At 37.1% G+C, this 23,145-nt stretch overlaps 1 protein-coding gene across 1 annotated transcript in view; it reads left to right on the forward strand.

The window, feature by feature from the left end:
• LOC127437940 (cadherin EGF LAG seven-pass G-type receptor 2-like) overlaps positions 1 to 23,145 on the forward strand; it is a 59,460-nt gene that overhangs the window by 34,628 nt on the left and 1,687 nt on the right. The window contains 26 exon segments of the mRNA XM_051693111.1: positions 528 to 653; positions 760 to 926; positions 1,100 to 1,270; positions 1,398 to 1,511; positions 1,676 to 1,850; positions 3,110 to 3,251; positions 3,344 to 3,464; positions 3,591 to 3,774; positions 3,867 to 3,968; positions 4,726 to 4,820; positions 4,897 to 5,106; positions 5,228 to 5,411; positions 7,446 to 7,764; positions 7,841 to 8,008; positions 8,091 to 8,217; positions 8,298 to 8,498; positions 11,334 to 11,508; positions 15,359 to 15,471; positions 15,797 to 15,879; positions 17,693 to 17,819; positions 17,901 to 18,011; positions 21,034 to 21,161; positions 21,252 to 21,331; positions 21,405 to 21,566; positions 22,314 to 22,433; positions 22,898 to 23,111. Coding sequence (XP_051549071.1) covers positions 528 to 653; positions 760 to 926; positions 1,100 to 1,270; positions 1,398 to 1,511; positions 1,676 to 1,850; positions 3,110 to 3,251; positions 3,344 to 3,464; positions 3,591 to 3,774; positions 3,867 to 3,968; positions 4,726 to 4,820; positions 4,897 to 5,106; positions 5,228 to 5,411; positions 7,446 to 7,764; positions 7,841 to 8,008; positions 8,091 to 8,217; positions 8,298 to 8,498; positions 11,334 to 11,508; positions 15,359 to 15,471; positions 15,797 to 15,879; positions 17,693 to 17,819; positions 17,901 to 18,011; positions 21,034 to 21,161; positions 21,252 to 21,331; positions 21,405 to 21,566; positions 22,314 to 22,433; positions 22,898 to 23,111 — 3,919 coding nt within the window.

The following is a 23,145-nucleotide window of genomic DNA, read 5'->3' on the forward strand; positions in this document are numbered from 1 at the left end:
TTTTATTAATCTTGGTAAATATTAATTTATGAAAATATTTGGTTTTTATTGTTTGTTCATGTTAGTTATAGTGCATTAACTAATGTTAACATATACAACTTTTCATTTTAATAACGAATTAGTATATGTTGAAATTAACATTAACCAAAAATAATAAATGCTGTATGTTCATTGTTCGTTAACTAATGTTAATGAATACAACCTTATTGTAAGTGTTAGCAATAAGTAATTTAAATTTAAAAATACTGTTAACGAAAATATTACGAAAATTACACTGGATAAAAATCACTTAGCTCCACCCACTGTGAAATCTCATTGGTTCAGAATCCCGCTCCTAATAACTGAACGTTAAACATCAAATTACGAGTTACGATTGGCAGCGATTGTAACTTGCACTGCAGTTTCGCGATCAGTGTGGACAGACAAATTACGACATATAGCGTCACTGGAAACTTGTTGTGTGTCATTACATTGTTATTGTAAATTCTGCAGTGATTTATGAGTGTTGATGATGTCACTGTTCCCAGGATGCTCCGCTAAACGTCACTTCTGCAATAACAACCCTTGTCTGAACGGTGGCACATGTGTGAATCTGTGGGGCTCGTTCAGCTGTGAATGCCCCCTGGGGTTCGGAGGACGCAACTGCGAGAAAGGTGAGAACCAGTACTCTCTGATTTCATACAATTCTCAACAATCTATAATAACTTGATTATTAACAGTTGAGTGACTAATCATGATCTCTCTCTCTGTCTCTTGTAGTGATGCCGAACCCGCTGCGCTTCAAGGAAAGCAGTGTGTTGTCGTGGAGTAATCTGGCTGTCACGCTAACGGTTCCGTGGCACCTGGAGTTCATGTTTTGGACACGACAACTGAGAGCGACAATCCTACACATGAGCTCTGTACAACAACACAACATCACAATACAGGTACACACACATACATCACTGACTTCTGTTGTTTTTAAATAAAGCTAATTATAATGACCACAGACGAACACAAACTTGAACTCGGAATATTCCGTGTTCAATACAACTTAAAGACACCAAACTACAATTCTGGTTTTATCAGAAATCTTCTGACTGCTCTGTTTCTCTGTCAGTTGCGTGAGGGTTGTGTGGTGATGTCAGTGCAGCGCGGCGAGGACTCTACAGTGTCTCGTGTTGATGATGTCACAGTGGATGACGGTCAGTGGCATCACTTGCTGTTAGAGTTCAGACCTGCAGCGGGTGCGATCGGAGCCGTACTGACGCTCGACCATGGCCTGTACACGGTGAGACACATTATATCTGATAATGGATAATGACACACCGATAGTTCTTTCACAAAGTCAAGCTATTATTTGAAGCACAAGTTGACGTGTCGCTCAAATTATTTTAAACATGTGTGTGTGTGTGTAGTCATCTATGGAGTTGAACTCTAAGTTAAAGGGAGTTCAATTGAAGTCTCTCAGTGTTGGTGGCATCATCGAAGGAAAGAATAAAGTGATCAATGGATTCAGAGGATGTGTTCAGGTACATTTATCTAGTTAAATGAGAATATATTATTACAGACTAACACAAAGCCTACCTCAAAAGATACAAAATACAGTTTTAAAGAATCATTTTTATCTCTTGAGAATGTCACTTGTATGGGGAAGTAAACACTCCCTGTTCCTGTCTGTGTGTGTTGTGTACAGGGTTTGCGTTTGGGCGAGTACTCCTCCAGTCCAGTATTTCCCAGCATGCCTCATGCTCATGTTGTGAACGTTGAGTCGGGCTGTAGTCTGCCGGACCCCTGCAGATCGAACCCGTGCCCGCAACACAGCTACTGCCACAAAAACTGGGACACGTATTCATGCAGCTGTCACACCGGTGAGTGTGTTTATATATAGTGATACATATAGTATGATATACAGTACATATATACTGTGTTTATTCAAGATATATATTTGAGTGCACACTGTATATATAGTGATACATATAGGGTGATATTAATATATATTGTATATTTGTGTGGACAACGTGTGTATATATAGTGATACATATAGTGTGATATACATAATGTATATTTGAATATACAGCATATATATAGTGATACATATAGTGTGATATACATAATGTATATTTGAATATACAGCATATATATAGGGATACATATAGTGTGATATACATAATGTATATTTGAATATACAGCATATATATAGGGATACATATAGTGTGATATACATAATGTATATTTTAATATACAGCGTATATATAGGGATACATATAGTGTGATATACATAATGTATATTTGAATATACAGCGTATATATAGGGATACATATAGTGTGATATACATAATGTATATTTGAATATACAGCGTATATATAGGGATACATATAGTGTGATATACATAATGTATATTTGAATATACAGCGTATATATAGGGATACATATAGTGTGATATACATAATGTATATTTGAATATACAGCGTATATATAGGGATACATATAGTGTGATATACATAATGTATATTTGAATATACAGCATATATATAGGGATAAATATAGTACGATAAAGATATATATTGTTTGTGTGTACAGTGTGTGTATATAAAGGGATACATATAAGGTGATAAATATATCTATATATGTGTGTACAGCGTATAATATATATATATACACACACACACACACACACACACACATACAGGGATACAAATAGGGTGATATACATATATACTTTATATTTGTGTATGCGCTGTTTATATAGTGATACATATAGTTTAATATACATATAACTGTATATATTTGAGTATACAGCATATATATTGGGATACATATAAAGTGAAATAGATATATACTGTATACACAGTACATATAGTGATGCATATAGTACGATAAAGATATATATTGTATGTTTGTGTGTACAGTGTGTATATATAGTGATACATATAGTGTGATATACATATACACTGTATGTTTGAGTATACAGCATATATATATATATATATATATATATATGGTGATAAAGATATATACTGTATATTTGTGTAAAGGGTGAATATATACATACAGTATAATATATAAAGTATTTGTCTATACATCATGTGTACATGCACATGTTTCTGTATTTATTTTTCTAAACAGGTTACTATGGCAAAAATTGTACCGATGCCTGTGCTCTTAATCCCTGTGAGCACCAATCATCATGCAACAGGAAGTCAAGCTCTGCCCACGGATACATGTGCAATTGTCCCAGCAACTATTTTGGCCAGTACTGCGAGAAAAAGTACAAACAATTTCCTATTTCACTCAAGAATTTCTGCTCAATTCAACTGATGTGTGTACTAACGTACGTGTGTGTGTGTGTGTGTGTGTTAGGACGGATCTGCCGTGTCCTCGTGGCTGGTGGGGTGAGAAGTCGTGCGGTCCATGTAACTGTGAAACTGCTAAAGGCTTCGATTCTGACTGTAACAAGACGAGCGGCGAGTGTCGCTGCAAGGTAAAACACACTGTAGATAATGTGTCACATTTACTGCATCAAACTCACATATTAAAGCAGTGCTTCAGTGTTTACTGTGTGAAAACTGTAAGTGCTCGACAACGTGACATTTCTCTGTGTTTACAGGATAATCACTTTCGTCCGCTGGGCAGTGACGTTTGTCTGCTGTGTGACTGTTACTCCGTCGGTTCATTTTCTCGGGTGTGTGACCGTGACAGCGGTCAGTGTCAGTGTAAGCCGGGGGTCATAGGTCGTCAGTGTGACCGCTGTGATAACCCGTTTGCAGAGGTCTCGTCCAACGGCTGTGAAGGTCAGAGTTCAACACACACGTGATTAATGTCACACTGTTATATTCATAAAACAGCACTTGTATGTTTCATGTATGTTGTCTGGTTGTTACAGTGAGTTACAACAGCTGTCCTCAAGCGATTGAAGCAGGTATTTGGTGGCCCAGGACTAAGTTTGGTTTACCAGCTGCTGTTTCCTGTCCTAAAGGATCCATCGGTATGAATAAAGTTTTGATTAAATGTGACATTTAGACTTTGTAATTTTAATATGAACATTCACTATATATTTAACAGTATTTTATTCACTTAGCAGTTGACAGGAAATTAAAATGCGATTTTAAAAGGCCTTTTACAAGTGTTAACACTCATTTAGACAACGTAATTTTAACGTCAAACTTTAACGTAAATTTAACTTTAGAAGTTGAAAGGAAATGCCTTTATATGTGATTTAAAAGAGTTGTTACAGGTGCTTGCATGCATATAGATGTAACGTAATTTTAACATAAAAATGTAACATAAATTTAACAGTATTTTTTCATTTAGAAGTGGACGGGAAATTAAAAAGCTGTTACCAAGTGGTAAAAAAAGGCTGCGTGACAAATGACTCTTATTTTGGGATAAATGACAGCTTATTTTAATGAAGTAAAAGTGACAGTAATGATTATATTATTACTGATATTTTAAAATGAGTATTTGCTGAATATAAGCAACTTGTGCTTGATTAAAATTTTGTATATAATTTTATTGAAGAAAAAAACAACTTTAATAAATCGTGCCTTTAAAACACTAGTTGCATACTATAATATTTGACACAGGTTTTTAAAGTAATTTCCTTTAAAGTTTTAACAGCAATATGTATTTTTAAACTAAAAAACAGATGATTATCAGAAGTTCATCTGGCAAATTTCAACAAAATGATTGTATCAGTGTTTTATCTAGTGTGATATAACAGTACTGTAATTGTGTTTGTGCAGGAACGGCGATTCGTCACTGTGATGAACACAAGGGCTGGCTCTCTCCAAACCTCTTTAACTGCACGTCTGTGAGCTTCAGTAAACTCAAGACACTGGTGAGCACTCATCAATCGATCACTCCAGGGGTTTTAGTTCATTATCTGTTGCTTTAATGGGATTTCGTGTTTTCAGTCGGAGCGTTTGATGCGTAACGTGTCTCTGATGGACTCCAGTAATTTGCAGCGGAACACAGCGCTCCTGTTTAATGCCACACAGAACACCAAAGAGTTTTACGGCAGTGACGTGAAAATAGCGTATCATGTGATGCACTCCATACTGCAACACGAGAGCGACCAGCACGGATTTAATCTGACCGCCACACAGGACGTGCTGTTTAACGAGGTACACACAGTTTCACATTTAAGAGTAATGTTCTTAATACTCGTTGAACTACGTTAAATGAGTTGGTTCAAAGTAATGTTCCTCATCTCTGTGTATTCTATCTGACTGGTCGCTGTTGCAGCACCTGATGCATGTGGGCAGTGCCATCCTGTCAGCGGGCACACGTGGGCACTGGGAGCTCATTCAGCAGACGGACGGTGGCACGGCGACACTACTGCGACAGTTTGAGGAGTATACAAACACTCTAGCGCAGAACATGAGGAAGACTTACCTGAGCCCGTTTACTATTGTAACACCCAACATCGGTGAGTACACAATCACAAAAGTCTTTGTCTCGTAAAAATTTTAAAACAGAAAAAAGATATGTCACTTGTCGCTTTATTGCGATCCTGATGCCTAATCTACATTACAGTGCGGCAAAACTTTATTTATTATCAACAAAACCATCAACAGGGTTCTCACAGTCATGGACAACCTGGAAATATCAGATCATATTAAAACTGTGTTTTCAAGCTCTAGAAAAGTCATGGAAATTAATTTGTCAAAAAGGGTGAGAACTCTGAAATAAAAAAAATAAAAAAAACGTAGATACAATCAAATACAATTTTTTTTTTGCATTATTTTTTGGGCCCCCAAATAAAGGTAATCTTGTATATAATAATTAAAATAAATATATATAATATACTGTAATATAGACAATTTAGACAATACAAAAAGTGGCTTTAAAAGTTAAAATATTGTTTTGTTTTATTTCCATATCATTAAACATTATCCTATTATAGGCCTACATCCCTCTGCGTTATTTTTGTATTTTTTTATTTAATTTATTTATTTATATTTGTTGGTCTGTTTACTCATGTGTCAGATTGACAATTTGTGGGGCATCTCGCTTTGGTTGTGTCGCATTTCACTAGTTTTCAGCATCTCTAGTCATGAGCGCTCTGTTTTAGAATGCTATTTTAAGTTAAATATAGTTGAAAAACGCATCTCAGTTTGATGTGCTCGGTCCAGCTGTCATTGAGCGTAAAAGCGTGTCATCTGTGGAAAGCTGCGCTGCTCTCGTTAGTTTGACGAGGCATGTTGTCTGTACAGCTGGAGTTACAGCTGACTGCCCACTACTGACACATCCAGGTGGTACATTATTTTAACAAAAAATATTTTTTGTTTTTATTTTTATATATATATATAATTAATCTCACAAAATCAGGGATGGGCAACTGGCAGCCCTGTATCGTTGAATACGGCCCATCAGACAAGACTGAGGATTGATTTTAGTTCTTCGAAAAAGGGATAATGTAAAGATTTCATTCAGGCTATGATGTTATTACAACTATTGACCAGAAGAGGTCGCTTGTTCTTAGCTGACCTGCTGATCACTGTAGCATGCAACTTCTAACATTTGTTCATCATTTATAAGGTAAACTGAGCTCAGATTGTCAGCGAGCTAGTGCGCACTAACGTTAATGTATGCAGGGGAACACATGTCTTTTGTTTGCCTGGATACAAAATCTGTCATTAAAGATTTCAATTTAATTCGCAAAAACACCATTGATGAAGTGATCAAAGAGGCGTATGGTATGAGAGATACGTACACCAGAGCTGCTCTCCTCACAGATGTTAGAAATCCATGACAGCATGAGAATCACCAAAGACATCTAATTCTGTTTCGCTCGTGCTTACAAAAACAAAGTTGTTGTCAGAGGGAGAAACTTTAAAGAAATGCGCTATTGGGATGCCTGTCTGATTGTTGAAAAGTCTTGCGAATAGAGAGAGTGTTCTCTGACGCACGGGGCTGTTCACTCTGTGCGTGTGTGGTGCTGAAATGTTTTGTATTAATGCACTGAAATGTTATGTTCTTGTATCCAGTATTGTTATTGATGATAATATATAGATTTTAACCTATAATACCTATAAGCTGTTTTCTTGAAAATGTAAGTTTAAAGTATATTGCTTGTCAATTGAACATGAATTTGTACATGTGAACTGCATGTTTTAGTAATAATGCAGGTTACAATATAATTATATTAGTTTTTATAACTATTGTTATATAAAAATGTTAATATAGGGAACAAAATTTTTAAAAGCACATTGTATTAGTCATGCATAGATTAGCCACAATAATGAGGAAATTGAGTAAGGGGGTGAACATTGTTATATAGTGCGTATTTGTAATCCGGCCCCTTGGTTGAAAGGAGAAAAAAATTTGGCCCACGCCACCTTCAAAGTTGCCCATCCCTGCACTAAATGAACGTGTTAAATTGAAAGCCCTAACAAAAATGCTTTTAACAGAGTAGTGTCCGTCTGGTATTTGTATATTTAGTTGTGCATTTGTGTTGCAGTGATTTCTATTGATCGTTTGGAGAAGATGAATTTCGCCGGAGCAAAACTGCCACGTTACGAGTCTCTCCGTGGGCCACGCCCACTCGACCTGGAGACGGCTGTCACTCTCCCCGACTCTCTGTTCATCCCCGGCCCTGAGGGCAAAGGTCATCGGCATCACAGCGAGCCAATCTCAGAGTCCGGCAGAAATCACACGGCCAATTGCAAAAGACGTCACTCGGACGACAGCGAACATGACGCCATTGCCAGCGTTATTATATTCCACAGTCTAGCGATGCTGTTACCAGAGCGATACAACACGGACAAGAGGAGCCTCAGGTGAGACGAGATGAGACTAGACTCTTAGTAAATGTCATATAAATGGTTTTATTGATGTTTGTATGTGTGTGTTCAGAATGCCGAAGCGTCCAGTCATTAACACACCAGTGGTCAGTATAACAGTTCATGATAATGAGGAGTTACTGCAGCACACGCTGGATAAACCAATCACAGTGCAGTTCCGCCTCGTCACCACTGAGGAGCGCTCTAAACCCATCTGTGTGTTCTGGAACCATTCTATAGTGTGAGTACACACTACAAACACACACATGTACTGATTTAAACTGGTGACACATCTGACACATGTTTAATGTGTGTGTGTGCAGTGCTGGCAGTCCGGGCGGCTGGTCTTCTAAAGGTTGTGAAGTGGTCTTCAGGAACAGAACACACATCAGCTGTCAGTGTTATCATATGACCAGCTTCGCTGTACTCATGGATGTCTCGCACAGAGAGGTGACACGTGTTTCCCGAGAGAATTATGTAAATCTGTTAATGGTGACTCTGGTGATGACTGTAACGTTGTGTGTGTTCAGAACGGAGAGATTCTGCCAGTGAAAGTGGTGACGTGGTGTTCAGTAGGTGTGACTCTGGGCTTCCTCTTCATCACGATCATCTTCCTCATGTGTCTGCGCTACATGAGCAGCAACAAGACCAGCATCATCAACAACAGCTCAGCCGCGCTCTTCATTGCACAGATCCTCTTCATCTTCGGCATCAACCAGGCCGACAACCCGGTAACACACACACACTGTCACTCAATTCAATTCAGTTCCTGGTAATGATAATTACATTAAACAACACATGAAATATAATAAAACAAAATAGGGCTTGATTTTATCCAAAATTATAGGCCGATACCGGTATCTTGCCACTTAATCACTTTATTTGACTTACTATGCCGATATTCACATGTACTATACCGATATTCACACTTACTATACTGAAATTCACATTCACTATACTGATATTCACACGTACTATACCGATATTCTCACATACTATACCGATATTCACACTTCACTGATATTTACACATGCTATACCGATATTTACACTTACTACACTGAAATTCACACTCACTATACCGATATTCACGCACTATACCGATATTCACGCACTATACTGATATTCACGCACTATACCAATATTCACTCACACTACACTGATATTCACACTCACTACACCGATATTCACCCTCACTACACCGATATTCACCCTCACTACACCGATATTCACCCTCACTACACCGATATTCACCCTCACTACACCGATATTCACCCTCACTACACCGATATTCACCCTCACTACACCGATATTCACCCTCACTACACCGATATTCACTCTCACTACACCGATATTCACACTCATGATACCGATATTCACACATACTATACTGAAATTCACACTTACTACAATGATATTTACATGTGCTATACCGATATTCACACTTATTACACTGAAATTCACACTCACTATACTGGTATTCACACGCACTACACCGATATTCGCTCTCACTACACCGATATTCGCTCTCACTACACCGATATTCGCTCTCACTACACCGATATTCACACTCACTACACCGATATTCACCCTCACTACACCGATATTCACACTCACTACACTGATATTCACACTTATGATACCGATATTCACACATACTATACTGAAATTCACACTTACTACAATGATATTTACATGTGCTATACCGATATTCACACTTATTACACTGAAATTCACACGCACTACACCGATATTCACTCTCACTACACCGATATTCGCTCTCACTACACCGATATTCACACTCACTACACTGATATTCACACTTATGGTACCGATATTCACACTCACTACACTGATATTCACACTTATGGTACCGATATTCACACTCACTACACTGATATTCACACATACTATACTGAAATTCACACTTACTACAATGATATTTACATGTGCTATACCAATATTCACACTTATTACACTGAAATTCACACTCACTATACTGGTATTCACACGCACTATACCGATATTCACTCTCACTACACCGATATTCACTCTCACTACACTGATATTCACACATACTATACTGAAATTCACACTAATTATATTGATATTCACACTTACTATTCCAATATTCACACTTATTATATTAACATTCACAATTACTATACCGATATTCACACTTATTATACTGATATTCACAATTACTATACCGATATTCACACTTACTATACTGATATTCACACTTACTATACTGAAATTCACACTAATTATACTAACATTCACAATTACTATACCGATATTCACACTTACTATTCCAATATTCACACTTATTATACTAACATTCACAATTACTATACCGATATTCACACTTACTATTCCAATATTCACACTTATTATACTAACATTCACAATTACTATACCGATATTCACACTTAATATTCCAATATTCACACTTATTATACTGATATTCACAATTACTATACCGATATTCACACTTACTATACTGATATTCACACTTACTATACTGATATACATACTAACTATACTGAAATTCACACTAAATATACAGATATTCACACTTACTATTCCAATATTCACACTTAGACTGATATTCGCAATTACTATACCGATATTCACACTAATTATACTGATATTCACACTTACTATTCCAATATTCACACTTACTATACTGAAATTCACACTTACTATACTGATATACATACTAACTATACAGAAATGCACACTAAATATACAGATATTCACACTTAGACTGATATTCGCACTTATGATACTGATATTCACAATTACTATACCAATATTCACACTTACTACTTCTGTTGAACACATGACAGGCCAAACTTAAGAACCTCAATGACAGATAAATACATGATAAAAAAAAAAATATATATATATATATATATATATATATATATATATATATATATATATATATATATATAACATGATTTAAAAAAGTGCACATCTGATTTTGCAGCTTTACACAATATAATTCACATTTTACATATTATGAGAGAACATGACAAAATCATATTTTGCATATCGTCCTGCATTACTATTTTGAATTTATTTTGGTGTTTTTTTATATTATATACTTATAAACTTGTAATAAATTTATGCAATTAATTATAAATTTACCATTGTTTTTTTATATCAGCACTTTTCGTGCTTCTGAACGATATTCCAATGGTTTTAATTTGGTCAATAGATGGCTGATAAATATTGGTGGCCGATACATCAGTTCATTTAAAATCATTGCATTGGTACTTTAAAAGATCTATCCTGGGATTTTAAGAATCAATATCATGATCAATGAAGATATGGATTAATCTGAAAATCTATATTTTTATCCAGCCCTACTGGTGATATAAAATTAAGCATCATGAATATTTTTCTGATTTTAAAGTGCTTTTCTTTGGCCGTGAAGTTTTTCTACAGAATGTCATTAGTTTCACAATCAGTTTTAAAACTAAATATTAAATGAAATCCATTAATGAGACGAGTGTGTTGGTATTTTCCTCTGATTTCTGTGTGTGTATGTGTGTGTAGTTCTTGTGTACAGGGATGGCTATCCTGCTGCATTTCTTCTGGCTGTGTGTGTTCTCATGGTTGTTTCTGGAAGGTCTGCACGTCTATCGTATGTTGAGTGAACTCCGAGACATCAACTACGGACCTATGAGATTCTATTATCTGATTGGCTGGGGCATCCCAGCATTCATCACAGGTACAAACACACAACATGATGTCATGTCAACATGATTTAAAGTAGAGATTGTATGATAATTCTTTGTTTTCGACCAATAAAAAGACCTTTTATTTCTCAGTTTAAATGTCGAATAACTGACGTGCAAACATTTTTTTTTAAAATATTTTATTATTATTTTTGCAATCCAAATGGTCACAAATGTATTTTCATCTATGTTTTGGCTGACTGTTAAACTACAATGCCAAATGCCACCATTTAAATGTTAGACTCGATATTAAAGAATCGATAACTGATTAAGTATACAAGTAAGTGTGAATATCAGTATAATGTGAACATCGGTATAGTAAGTGTAAATATCGGTATAGTAATTGTGAATATCGTTATAGTAAGTGTGAATATCGTTATAGTAAGTGTGAATATCGTTATAGTAAGTGTGATTATTGGTACAGTAAGTGTGAATATCAGTATAGTAAGTGTGAATATCAGTACAGTAAGTGACTATTGTTACAATAAGTGTGAATATTGGAATAGTAAGTGTGAATATCGGTATAGTAAGTGTGAATATCGGTATAGTAAGTGTGAATATCGGAATATTAAGTGTAAATATCGGTATAATAAGTGAAGTGTGAATATTGGTATAGTATATCGGTATAGTAAGCGAAGTGTGTATAGTAAGTATATTAAGTGTGAATATCGGTATAGTAAGTATATTCGGTTGATAGGGAACGTTGACACGTTTGGCTGCCTCTCCTCTCACCATTTAAATGTTTATTTATTTATTTTACTGGTAGCATGGATTTTCTGTGCCTCAAAGTTTTACGTTTTTATAATCTGAGCACTACTTTATTTATTCTTCGTTGTGATGTGGGATTACCTTTTAATCTTTGGACTGCTGTTATTATCTGTGAGCTTCCTATGGTGGAGTCAACCCTGCTGTCGCCTTGCCCAGGATTTACATCTCTTTTAGGCTACTGTGGATGTGGGTCCTTTCATGGCTTTAAGGTACACTGCATGGCAGCTACTGAATTTAAAATGGAACTATTATTTACCGAAAGGCACTCATAAACTTTGTCAAAATAATGGAATATTGCGTCCAAAACGCTACATGCATTGCAGTTCAAGACGCAGTTTTGTCTCTTCGTCTTCGACTGCCATCTCTATTCCATAGTTTCGGCAGAAAGCCAAAAGACTGTTTTATACTGGCATTGATTTTAACAATTTGTCATCACTTCCATATCTGGAAGGTTACCCGTCGTCTTCTCTGTCTCAGAGTCTGGTTAAAACGGGTGTTATTTAACGCACGCTTTTACAAACTCTGTTGTTTCTTCTTTAAGTTGTTTTTCTTCTTCTGATCTTCTTGAAAACAAGATTTGCTCCACTGAAATCACGGACTATCTCTTCTTTGTGTTCTGCTCCCTGGTATAATGACAATCTGTGCTTAATGAAGGCTGCTTGTCGTAAAATGGAGCAAAAGTGGCATCTTTCTGGCCTGAACGTATATTACCAGGCTTGGAAAGACAACTTGCATGATTATAAAGAAGAAATCAAATCTGCCAGACCCTGTTATTTTTCTGCAATAACTGTAAATGATACTATTAATAGACTGCTCAAATGTAATTGTTCCACCACCTTGACTGCATCACCTCCACGTTGTAAGATGTTTTCAGACTTTTTTAGCACTAAGATAGACACTGTTCTTGCTACCACATCTGTCTCAGCCTGTCTTGTTTCTCCGGCACACTCTCATTTCTTAACTCGCCCATGTTACTCTAAGTAATGAGGTATCACGTATAAAAGCTACCACTAGCATAGCTGATCCTCTACTGACTAGTCTATTCAAATCCAAATCCTTCAATTTTGGGCCCTTGACTTTTTAGTATTTATATTTTTCCTCTTGGTAAGATTTTAAGATCACTGGGTCTTAATGATCATTTCTACGCAGACGACACACAGATATACATTCATTCTAGACCTGGTGAAAAGTTGGCAGACGACTTTTTTCAAACTGCATTTCTGAGATAAAAACTTGAATGGCTCAACATTTGCTTTGTCTTAACAGTAATAATACAGAGGTTATGCTTATTGGATCTCCTCACCAGCTCCATAAGGCTGGCTCCTTTACTCTGTCCATTGAGGACTCAGTTTTGGAGTTTCAAACAAAAATGAAAAATCTAGGTTTTATATTTGACACAAATTTGTCATTTGATCCTCTTGTAAAAAGTACTGTTAAAACATCCTTTTATCATCTCAGAAACATTGCAAGACTGCGCCCTATGTTATCATTCTCTGTGGCTGAAAAGCTGATCAGTACTTTCATCTTCTCTCGCACTGATTATTGCAATGAGTCTCAAAATCTACATTAAATAAATTGCAATATGTGCAAAACTCGGCTGCCAGAATCCTGACAAGGGCCAGGGCATGTGATCACATCACTCCTATCTTGGAGTCCTTGCACTGGCTCCCTGTCAGGTTTCGTGTTGATTTTAAAATTATTATGCTTAACTACAAGGTTTTGCATGGTTTGGTTTCCCAATATTTGTCTGAGCTTTTAACCCCATACACCCCAAAGCGCGATCTCCGCTCCTCAAAATCTGTTTTTTAACTGTTTCTCAGACTTGTTTACACTCTATGGGTGACGGTGCCTTCTCTTCTTATGCTCCGAAACTATGGAACTCCCTACCCTCAGAACTTAGAGAAGTTCAGTCTTTTAGTGAATTTAAATCATATCTTAAAACATATTTTTTCCGGGAGGTTTTTATTTGATCCTATTGTTTTCAATTAATTTATTATTATCATTTTATTTACTGTGTTTTATCATTAACTGTTTCGAGATGCATGTTTATTCTATTTGTATTAAGCTCTGTATTTTTTTTCCTTTCTAGGTAAAGCACCTTGAGGCCTATTTAAAGGCACTATATAAAATAAATTGTAATATTATTATTAAGTGTGAATATCGCTATAGTGAGTGAAGTGTGAATATCAGTGTAGTAAGTGTGAATATCGATATAAGTGAAATGTGAATATTGGAATAGTAAGTGTGAATATCGGTATAATAAGTGAAGTGTGAATATCGATATAGGTGTGAATATCGGTATAGTAATGTCGGAATAGTATGTGTGAATATCGGTATAGTAAGTGTGAATATCGGTATAGTGAGTGAAATGTGAATATTGGAATAGTAAGTGTGAATATCGGTATAGTAAGTGTGAATATCGGTATAGTGAGTGAAATGTGAATATTTGAATAGTAAGTGTGAATATCGGTATAGTGAGTGAAATGTGAATATTGGAATAGTAAGTATGAATATCGGTATAGTAAGTGAAGTGTGAATATCGGTATAGTAAGTGAAGTGTGAATATCGGTATAGTAAGTAAATTAAGCGTGAATATCGGCATAGTAATGTCGGAATAGTATGTGTGAATATCGGTAAGGTAAGTGTGAATATCTGTATATTAAGTGTGAATATCGGTATAGTGAATGAAATGTGAATATTGGAATAGTAAGTGTGAATATCGGTATAATAAGTGAAGTGTGAATATCGGTATAGTGAGTGAAATGTGAATATCGGAATAGTAAATGTGAATATCGGTATAATAAGTGAAGTGTGAATATCGGTATAATAAGTGAAGTGTGAATATCGGTATAGGTGTGAATATCGGTATAGTAAGTAAATTAAGTGTGAATATCGGCATAGTAATGTCGGAATAGTAAGTGTGAATATCTGTATATTAAGTGTGAATGATGTGATCGGTATAGTACGTGAATATTGGTATTGTAAATATAGTAAGTGTAAATATCAGTAGAAAATATTGGTCAAACCGATTATCTGTATTTGTCTAATTGAAAGTGTTGATTGTGTGTGTTACAGGTCTTGCGGTTGGACTGGATCCGGAGGGTTACGGTAATCCTGATTTCTGTTGGCTCTCTCTGTACGACACTCTCATATGGAGTTTCGCTGGACCAATCGCATTTGTCGTATCTGTGAGTATTTACAATCCATGAGTGTACGGCTGCATTCCAGTTAGCATATTCTACTAGTACATAAAGCATATAGAGTAAATTAACATATATGTTAAAAATATACAAGTATTTACTTCACTGATGATGGTTTTCATACCACAGACCCTTTTGTTGCATTCTGTGTTTGCATGTACTTATTACATGCATTTACCTTCAAATTCTTTATTACTTTACGTTTAGCTGTGTCAATGGCTGTGATTGTGTCATTTTGTTAAATTAAAGTTTTATCTCAGATTAAAGAGTGTGTGTTCAGTATGAATGTAACCATGTGTGTGTTTTGTCTCAGATGAATGTGTTTCTGTACATCATGGCGTCGAGAGCATCGTGTTCACTCAGACATAAGAGCTGCGAGAAGAGAGAGCCGCCAGAGTGAGTCACATTTATCTGAAAACACAAATAAGATCCTGACAGACCCCATGAAATCAACATTAGTTTGTGTCTGTTAGCTTTGAGGTCATCTACACCGATCAGCCACAACATTAAAACCACCTGCCTAATATTGTGTAGGTCCACCTCATGCTGTCAACGACCCGTCGAGGCATGGACTCCACAAGACCTCTGAAGGTGTCCTGTGGTATCTGGCACCAAGACGTTAGCAGCAGATCCTTTAAATCCTGTAAGTTGTGAGGTGGGGCCTCCATGGATTGGACTTGTTGGTCCAGCACATCCCACAGATGCTCAATTGGATTGAGATCTGGGGAATATGGAGGCCAAGTCAACACTCTGAACTCTTTGTCATGTTCCTTAAACCATTCCTGAACAATTTTCGCAGTGTTGCAGGGCTCATTATCCTGCTGAAAGAGACCACTGCCATCAGGGAATACCGTTGCCATGAAGGGGTGTACGTGGTCTGCAACAATCTTTAGGTAGGTGGTACGTGTCAAAGTGACATCCACATGAATGCCAGGACCCAAGGTTACCCAGCAGAACATTGCCCAGAGCATCACACTGCCTCGACCGGCCTGCCTTCTTCCCATAGTGCATCCTGCTGCCATCTCTTCCCCAGGTGAATGATGCACATGCACCTGGCCGTCCACATGATCTAAAAGAAAACGTGATTCATCAGACCAGTCCACCTTCTTCCATTGCTCCATGGTCCAGTTCTACGCAGCCCCATACGCAGCAAGCTGCGATGCACTGTGTGTTCTGACACCTTTCTATCATGGCCAGCATTAAGTTTTTCAGTAATTTGTCCTTCAGTAGCTCTTCTGTGGGATCAGACCACACGGGCAAGCCTTCGATCCCCACGCGCATCAATAAGCCTTGGGCGCCCATGACCCTGTCGCTGGTTAACCGGTTGTCCTTCCTTGGACCACTTTTGGTAGGTACTAACCACTGCATACCGGAAACACCCCACAAGACCTGCCGTTTTGGAGATGCTCTGACCCAGTCATCTAACCATCTCAATTTGGCCCTTATCAAAGTCGCTCAGCTCCTTACACTTGCCCATTTTTCCTGCTTCCAACACATTAAATTCAAGAACTGACTGTTCACTTGCTGCCTAATATATCCCACCCCTTGACAGGTGCCACTGTAACGAGATAATAAATGTTATTCACTTCACCTGTCAGTGGTTTTAATGTTGTGGCTGATCAGTGTAAGTGATAGTGTACTGTCTTTATGTTAGTGTAAAAGTTGATCAAATTATCAGCAGATATACAAATTTAAAAGTCTTTCTTTTCCAGGAAAATGGGTTAAAAATATGCTTGTGTGGGTCCTGAGTATCTCAGCGAGTATTGACGCTGACTATCACCCCTGGAGTCGTGAGTTTGAATCCAGGGCGTGCTGAGTGACTCCAGCCGGGTCTCCTAAGCAACCAAATTGGCCTGGTTGCTAGGGAGGGTACAGTCACATGGGGTAACCTCCTCGTGGTCGTGATTAGTGGTTCTCGCTCTCAATGGGGCGTGTGGTAAGTTGTGTGTGGATCGTGGAGAGTAGCATGAGTCTCCACATGCTGTGAGTCTCCGCGGTGTCATGCACAACGAGTCACGTGATAAGATGCACGGATTGACGGTCTCAGAAGCGGAGGCAACTGAGACTTGTCCTCCGCCACTCGGATTGAGGCGAGTAACCGCGCCACCAAGAGGACCTTCTAAGTAGTGGGAATTGGGCATTCCAAATTTGGAGAAAAGGCGATTAAAAAATAAATAAATAAAAAATATGCGTGTGTGTGTGTGTGCAGGGCGGGTCTGCGGACGGCGTGTGTGGTGTTGTTCCTGGTGACAGTCACATGTCTCCTCGCGCTGCTCTCAGTCAACAGTGACGTCATTCTCTTTCATTATCTGTTCGCCGGGTTCAGCTGCATTCAGGTACCAGCGGTTATGATGTCATCAGACGTACAGCACCGGAGTGATCTGAACGGATTTAATGCATTCACGTTTGTTTTCCAGGGTCCATTCATCTTCTTCTTCCGCGTGGTGTTTAATAAAGAAGCTCGAAACGCCATGAGATACTGCTGCAGCAAGAAACGGCCCGATCACATGATCAGAAACAAACCATCCGTGAGTCACACACACAAACAAACACTCTTTCTCTTACATTTAATGTTTATTTTTGTATTTATTGAGGCTGTTGACTTAAGTGTGATTAATTATATAAAAAATAATGTGTAAAAACAATTAACACACATTTAGGTCAGTGATAGCCTTCTGTTAAATGAAATAGAAAAAACAAAACAATATATTGACTTCTATAGCCACTTTTTTATTTTCTGATCAGCACTTTGTTTGTCTGCCACAATAATGTACTTTCTTTGAATTATTTGTATTATTATAGCCTATTTATTATATACAGTTCATTATAATTTTAATTAATATTATTATTATTAGCAAATCCTTATATATGCTATTAATTTGATTTATCAACATATATAATTAATTTGTACTTATACGTCGTGATTTTTTCATTTATTTGTATAGCTTTGTAATAAGTGCACTAAGTCACTTTGGATAAAAGCATCTGCCAAATGCATAAATGTAAATGTATAGCGCTTTTCACCATAGACATCGTTTCAAAGCAGCCAACTCAAAATAATAACTTATTTATCAAATAAAATCAAAATACTGTAGTATTCTTTAGTAAATATGCTATTTATGTGCCTTTGCTACTATATTTAACAATACTTTATATACATGTTCACTCTGGGCATTTACGATTCAAAGTTACAAAAATACAAATTTTGTGACGTTCATGACATCAGAGTTTCTTTTGAAGCACTTAGTTGCAACAACGTGAGATTTTAATTTCTTTGTTGTCATTGCCTTTTACAGATACTGAAGTGACATTATATGAATTTAGTCTTTGTTGCACTTCAGTCTATATTTGTGGAAGTAACTGATTTCAGATTTACTCGCCCTTAAACAATGTGTAAAAAAGTAAACACGGTCAGTCAGATGGCCCCTTCCTGTCTGTGTGGACAGTTCTTAGAGAGAACAGAGATCGCAACAGTTCTGGAAGTAAAAATCCCATTAATTTTCTCCATAAGGGAATTGATTATTAACAATAACTTATAAACACAGACAGACCTACCATGAGCTCTGAGGTTGGTAATTGATGGTATATGCTTCTGTTGAAGACATCAGTCCACGTTATTTAAACTTTATTTTAAAAATATAGTGTTTTATAGCAGAATTCCTGGTGAAGAACTACACTACCCATAATCCTAAAGTGAGATCCACCAATCAGAGAATCACATCAAGAGCTCCACCCACACCCATGACACACTGAGTGACGCAATCGAGTCGCTACACTCAAACTACTGATATATTTTTATATATCTGAATATTTTGCAATAAAATTAAAATATATTGTTTCTATTCTTATAATCAACAACTTCAATCAGTCTTTCGTTTTTAATTGAATTACATCATTCACAATGCTTCATGGGATTGTAGTTCATTCCCTCATTAAAGATGTTAAGTACACAGTCTTGTTTCTTTGTCTTTTTGTCTGATTTTCAAATACTTTTTTGCTTCAGATCAAAGTTTGTAATGTTGTGATTCACCTCGGAGCTGGTTGGTTTGGTTCATGGCTTAAAACTCTTTTATGAAGTAAAAAAAAATGGGAAAAATACTTCCGAAACCAAGATGACTGAAAAAGTGGACAGACACTGTTGTGATCTATACAAGTCAGGCTTCTGATTGGAGGTGTGGGTTAGAGCTACTTTGACTTATAAAAAGCACTCAAACATTTTGAGTTTGCTATTCACAAGAAGCATCTGCTGACGTGGATCATGCCTCACAAAAAAGAGATCTCAGAAGACCTACTGTACAATCAAGAATTGATGCTTTGCATAAAGCTGGAAAGGGTTACAAAGTTATCTGGAAGAGCTGAGATATTCATCTGTCCACAGTGAGATAAACTGTCTATAAATGGAGATGATTTAGTACTATAGGTACTCTCTCTAGAAGTGGCCGTCCAGCCAAGATGACTCAAAGGGAACACCGCAGAATGCTCAATGAAGTAATAAACCTAGAATGACCGATAAAGACTTGAAGGAATCACTGGAACTGGTTAACATCTCTGTTCATGAGTCTACTATACAGAAAACATTAAACAGGTATGGTGTCCATGGCAGGACATCACGAAGGAAGCCGCTGCTTTCCAACATAAACATTGCTGCTCGCCTGAAGTTTGCCAAAGACCATCTTGACACTCCACAACACTACTGGGTAAATGTTTTGTGGACTGATGAAATTATGGTTGAATTGTTTGGGAAGAACACGCAGCACTACGTATGGCATAAAAAGGGCACCGCATACCAACATGAAAACATCATCCCAACGGTGAAGTACGGTGGAGAGAGCATCATGATTGGGGCTGCTTTACTGCTTCAGGGCCTGGACCGCTTGCCATCATCGAGGGAAAAATGTAATCCCAAGTTTATCAAGATATCCTGCAGGATAATGTCAGGGTGGCAGTGTGCCAGCTGAAGCTCAGTAGAAGTTGAGTGATGCAGCAGGACAATGACCCTAAACATCAAAGTAAATACACTAAAGAAAATCAGCTTTTGGAGTGTCCCAGTCAGAGTCCAGACCTTAACCCAATAGAGATGCTGTGGAATGACCTCAAGAGAGCCGTTCACACCAGACATCATAAGAATATGTCTGAGTTGAAGCAGTTCTGTAAGGAAGAATGATCCAAAATTCCTTCTGAACGTTGTGCAGGTTTAATCCGCAGCTACTGGAAACACTTGGTTGAGGTTATTACTGCCAAAGGACGATCGACCAGTTATTAAATACAAGGGTTCACTTACTATTTCCACAGAACTGTGAATGTTTAATGGGACGTGTTCAATAAAGACATGAAAGATTATAATTGTTTGTGTGTTGTTAGCTTAAGCACATTGTGTTTGTTTATACTTGTGACTTTGATGAAGATGAGATCACAATTTATGACCAATTAATGCAGAAAACCAGCTAATAAATGTGCATTATAGCTGCAGTTTTTATTCTTTTGAAACCTTTTATTTTTGTGTTTTTTGTTAATAATACTCTCATAAACAGTATCTCTGTTTCTCGTCAGGCGTTTATCTGTAACAGTAACTACATGGACGGTCGTTTGTATCATCTGCCGTTTGCTGAATCGAGTGTTTCACTGAACGGAACTCAAAGCAACAAGAGTCACCAGAACTACATGCCCTTCAGTCTGCGGTATATAAACACACATATCCTGATAAATGTACACTCAGAATGCACTTTGAATGAGATGAATGTAAAAGTGTTTGTATGTTTTGTGTTTAGTGGAGACGATGTGAATGGAAGTCACTTGAGTTTGACTGAACACAACACACTCTTCAAAGACAACAAAGAGCAGATCGACGGTAACTATAGTAACACAAACACACACTTCATGTTAGTGAGTTCTGTTTAACGTCTGTGTGCGTTTGTGTTTAGATCATGACTCGGACTCTGACAGCGATCTTTCTGAGCTGGAAGACGATCAGAGCGGCTCGTACGCGTCCACACACTCGTCCGACAGCGAGGAAGACGAGGCCGACATCCCGCAGGATGAATGCTGGGAAAATCTGGCCACCAATGGCAATATGAATCCTCGAGGTACGATAGAGTTTGACACTTTTAATTTAGTTCTTATTTCTAGTTTATTTTTAGTTTGTTCATTTGAGATTTTTTGTCGTAGTTTTCTCTCTATGATAGTTTTAGTTTTGTGACAAAGTTAACACGTTAACTGAGATATTTCTATGTTTATCGTTGTAATTTAAAACAATTAATATTATATAATTTCACATAAAAATGGCTTTATTCTGTGTGATTTTTTAAAAAATGGATCAGATTAATGCATGTTAAATTTTATAATGTATTGTATATGAAAAACGGAGAAAAACATTATAATTGTTTATTTACTTTTGGAGCCAAAAAATATATTTGTTTAGCTTCAGCTTTTCCGATTAATTGTTTAGATTTAAGGCCAAAACATACAAGTACGTAAACGCAGATTGCCAACGCCCAGTTGAACATGCTTAATGTGCGTTCTGATGTGTTATTATTTTGGTAAGTTACTATAAATATATAGACTTGTAGTTGTTTAGCAGTATTCTCTTCAAACTCTTGCTCTGCCATGACAGTAGTTGAACTGAAAGAGAACTATAGCACCCCTTGTGGCAACGTTGAGAACACAACATGTATTACGGGTAGTTTGTGTATCTAGAAGCATCTGCATTCACATACTTGGTCAGTGAATGTTTCGGGCTTTAGTTTTTGTTTACATTAATAAAACTGAATGATAGTGAAATACATCGATTGTGTGAGCGTGTCTCTCTGACGTCTGTGCTGTCTGTCTGTTAGATGGATTATGGGAGAGTGAGACGGGAGGAGGTGCCGAGGACAGGACAGAGACTCGTGGGACAGAAAACCTGCTGCTGCTGCTGCTGCCGCCTAATTTACCAAACACACAACCGCACAGAGGTCAGAACAAACTACGGATTGGACTTTCGTTCAGTCTTGTCCAAACAAACACCTTCTAATATAAACATGCTTGACTTTCTTAGTAACACACTGAACTATCTTAAAGGAATACTTCAAACAAAAATGAAAATTCTGTCATAATTTATATACAGTATATTGTAATGAGTAGCAAAATAGTTTTCTTTCGAACAGAGTTTTCTTTTGAGCTATAGGAAAAAAGTAATCATATTTAGAAATAAACTTTTTACATTAGAAGAATGTTTTTTAATATATTTTTTTAAGAATTGTTTTTCATGCCTTTTTAAGCATTTTGTACAATTGTGAAAACACTGACTTTAGACTAAAGTTAATGAAAAACCTCTTTTTTATTTATTTATTTTTAAAGAATTATGTACAGTTGTGAAAACCTTGAATTTAGGCTAAATTTAATGAAAAATCTAGATTTTTTTGACTCTGACCTGCAGGAATTCTGAAGAAGCAGCAGCTGTCGCCCATTGCTGAGAGAAACGCCATCAACTGTATTCACAACCAGCAGTCAGTCAGCCCACCAGACTCCACCTCCTCCCGAGGCCACACCCCCAGCGAAGGCCGTGGGGGTGGAACTAGGCAGGATAATCTAAACAGAGGGTCAGTGAGCGTAGCGACAAAAACACTTGACAACGACTCATCAGAATCTGAGTGAGTGATTTATGTGAACTGTACGTACATTCAT

Source organism: Myxocyprinus asiaticus, chromosome 49 (assembly GCF_019703515.2).
Source record: "Myxocyprinus asiaticus isolate MX2 ecotype Aquarium Trade chromosome 49, UBuf_Myxa_2, whole genome shotgun sequence".
Lineage (NCBI taxonomy): Eukaryota > Metazoa > Chordata > Actinopteri > Cypriniformes > Catostomidae > Myxocyprinus > Myxocyprinus asiaticus.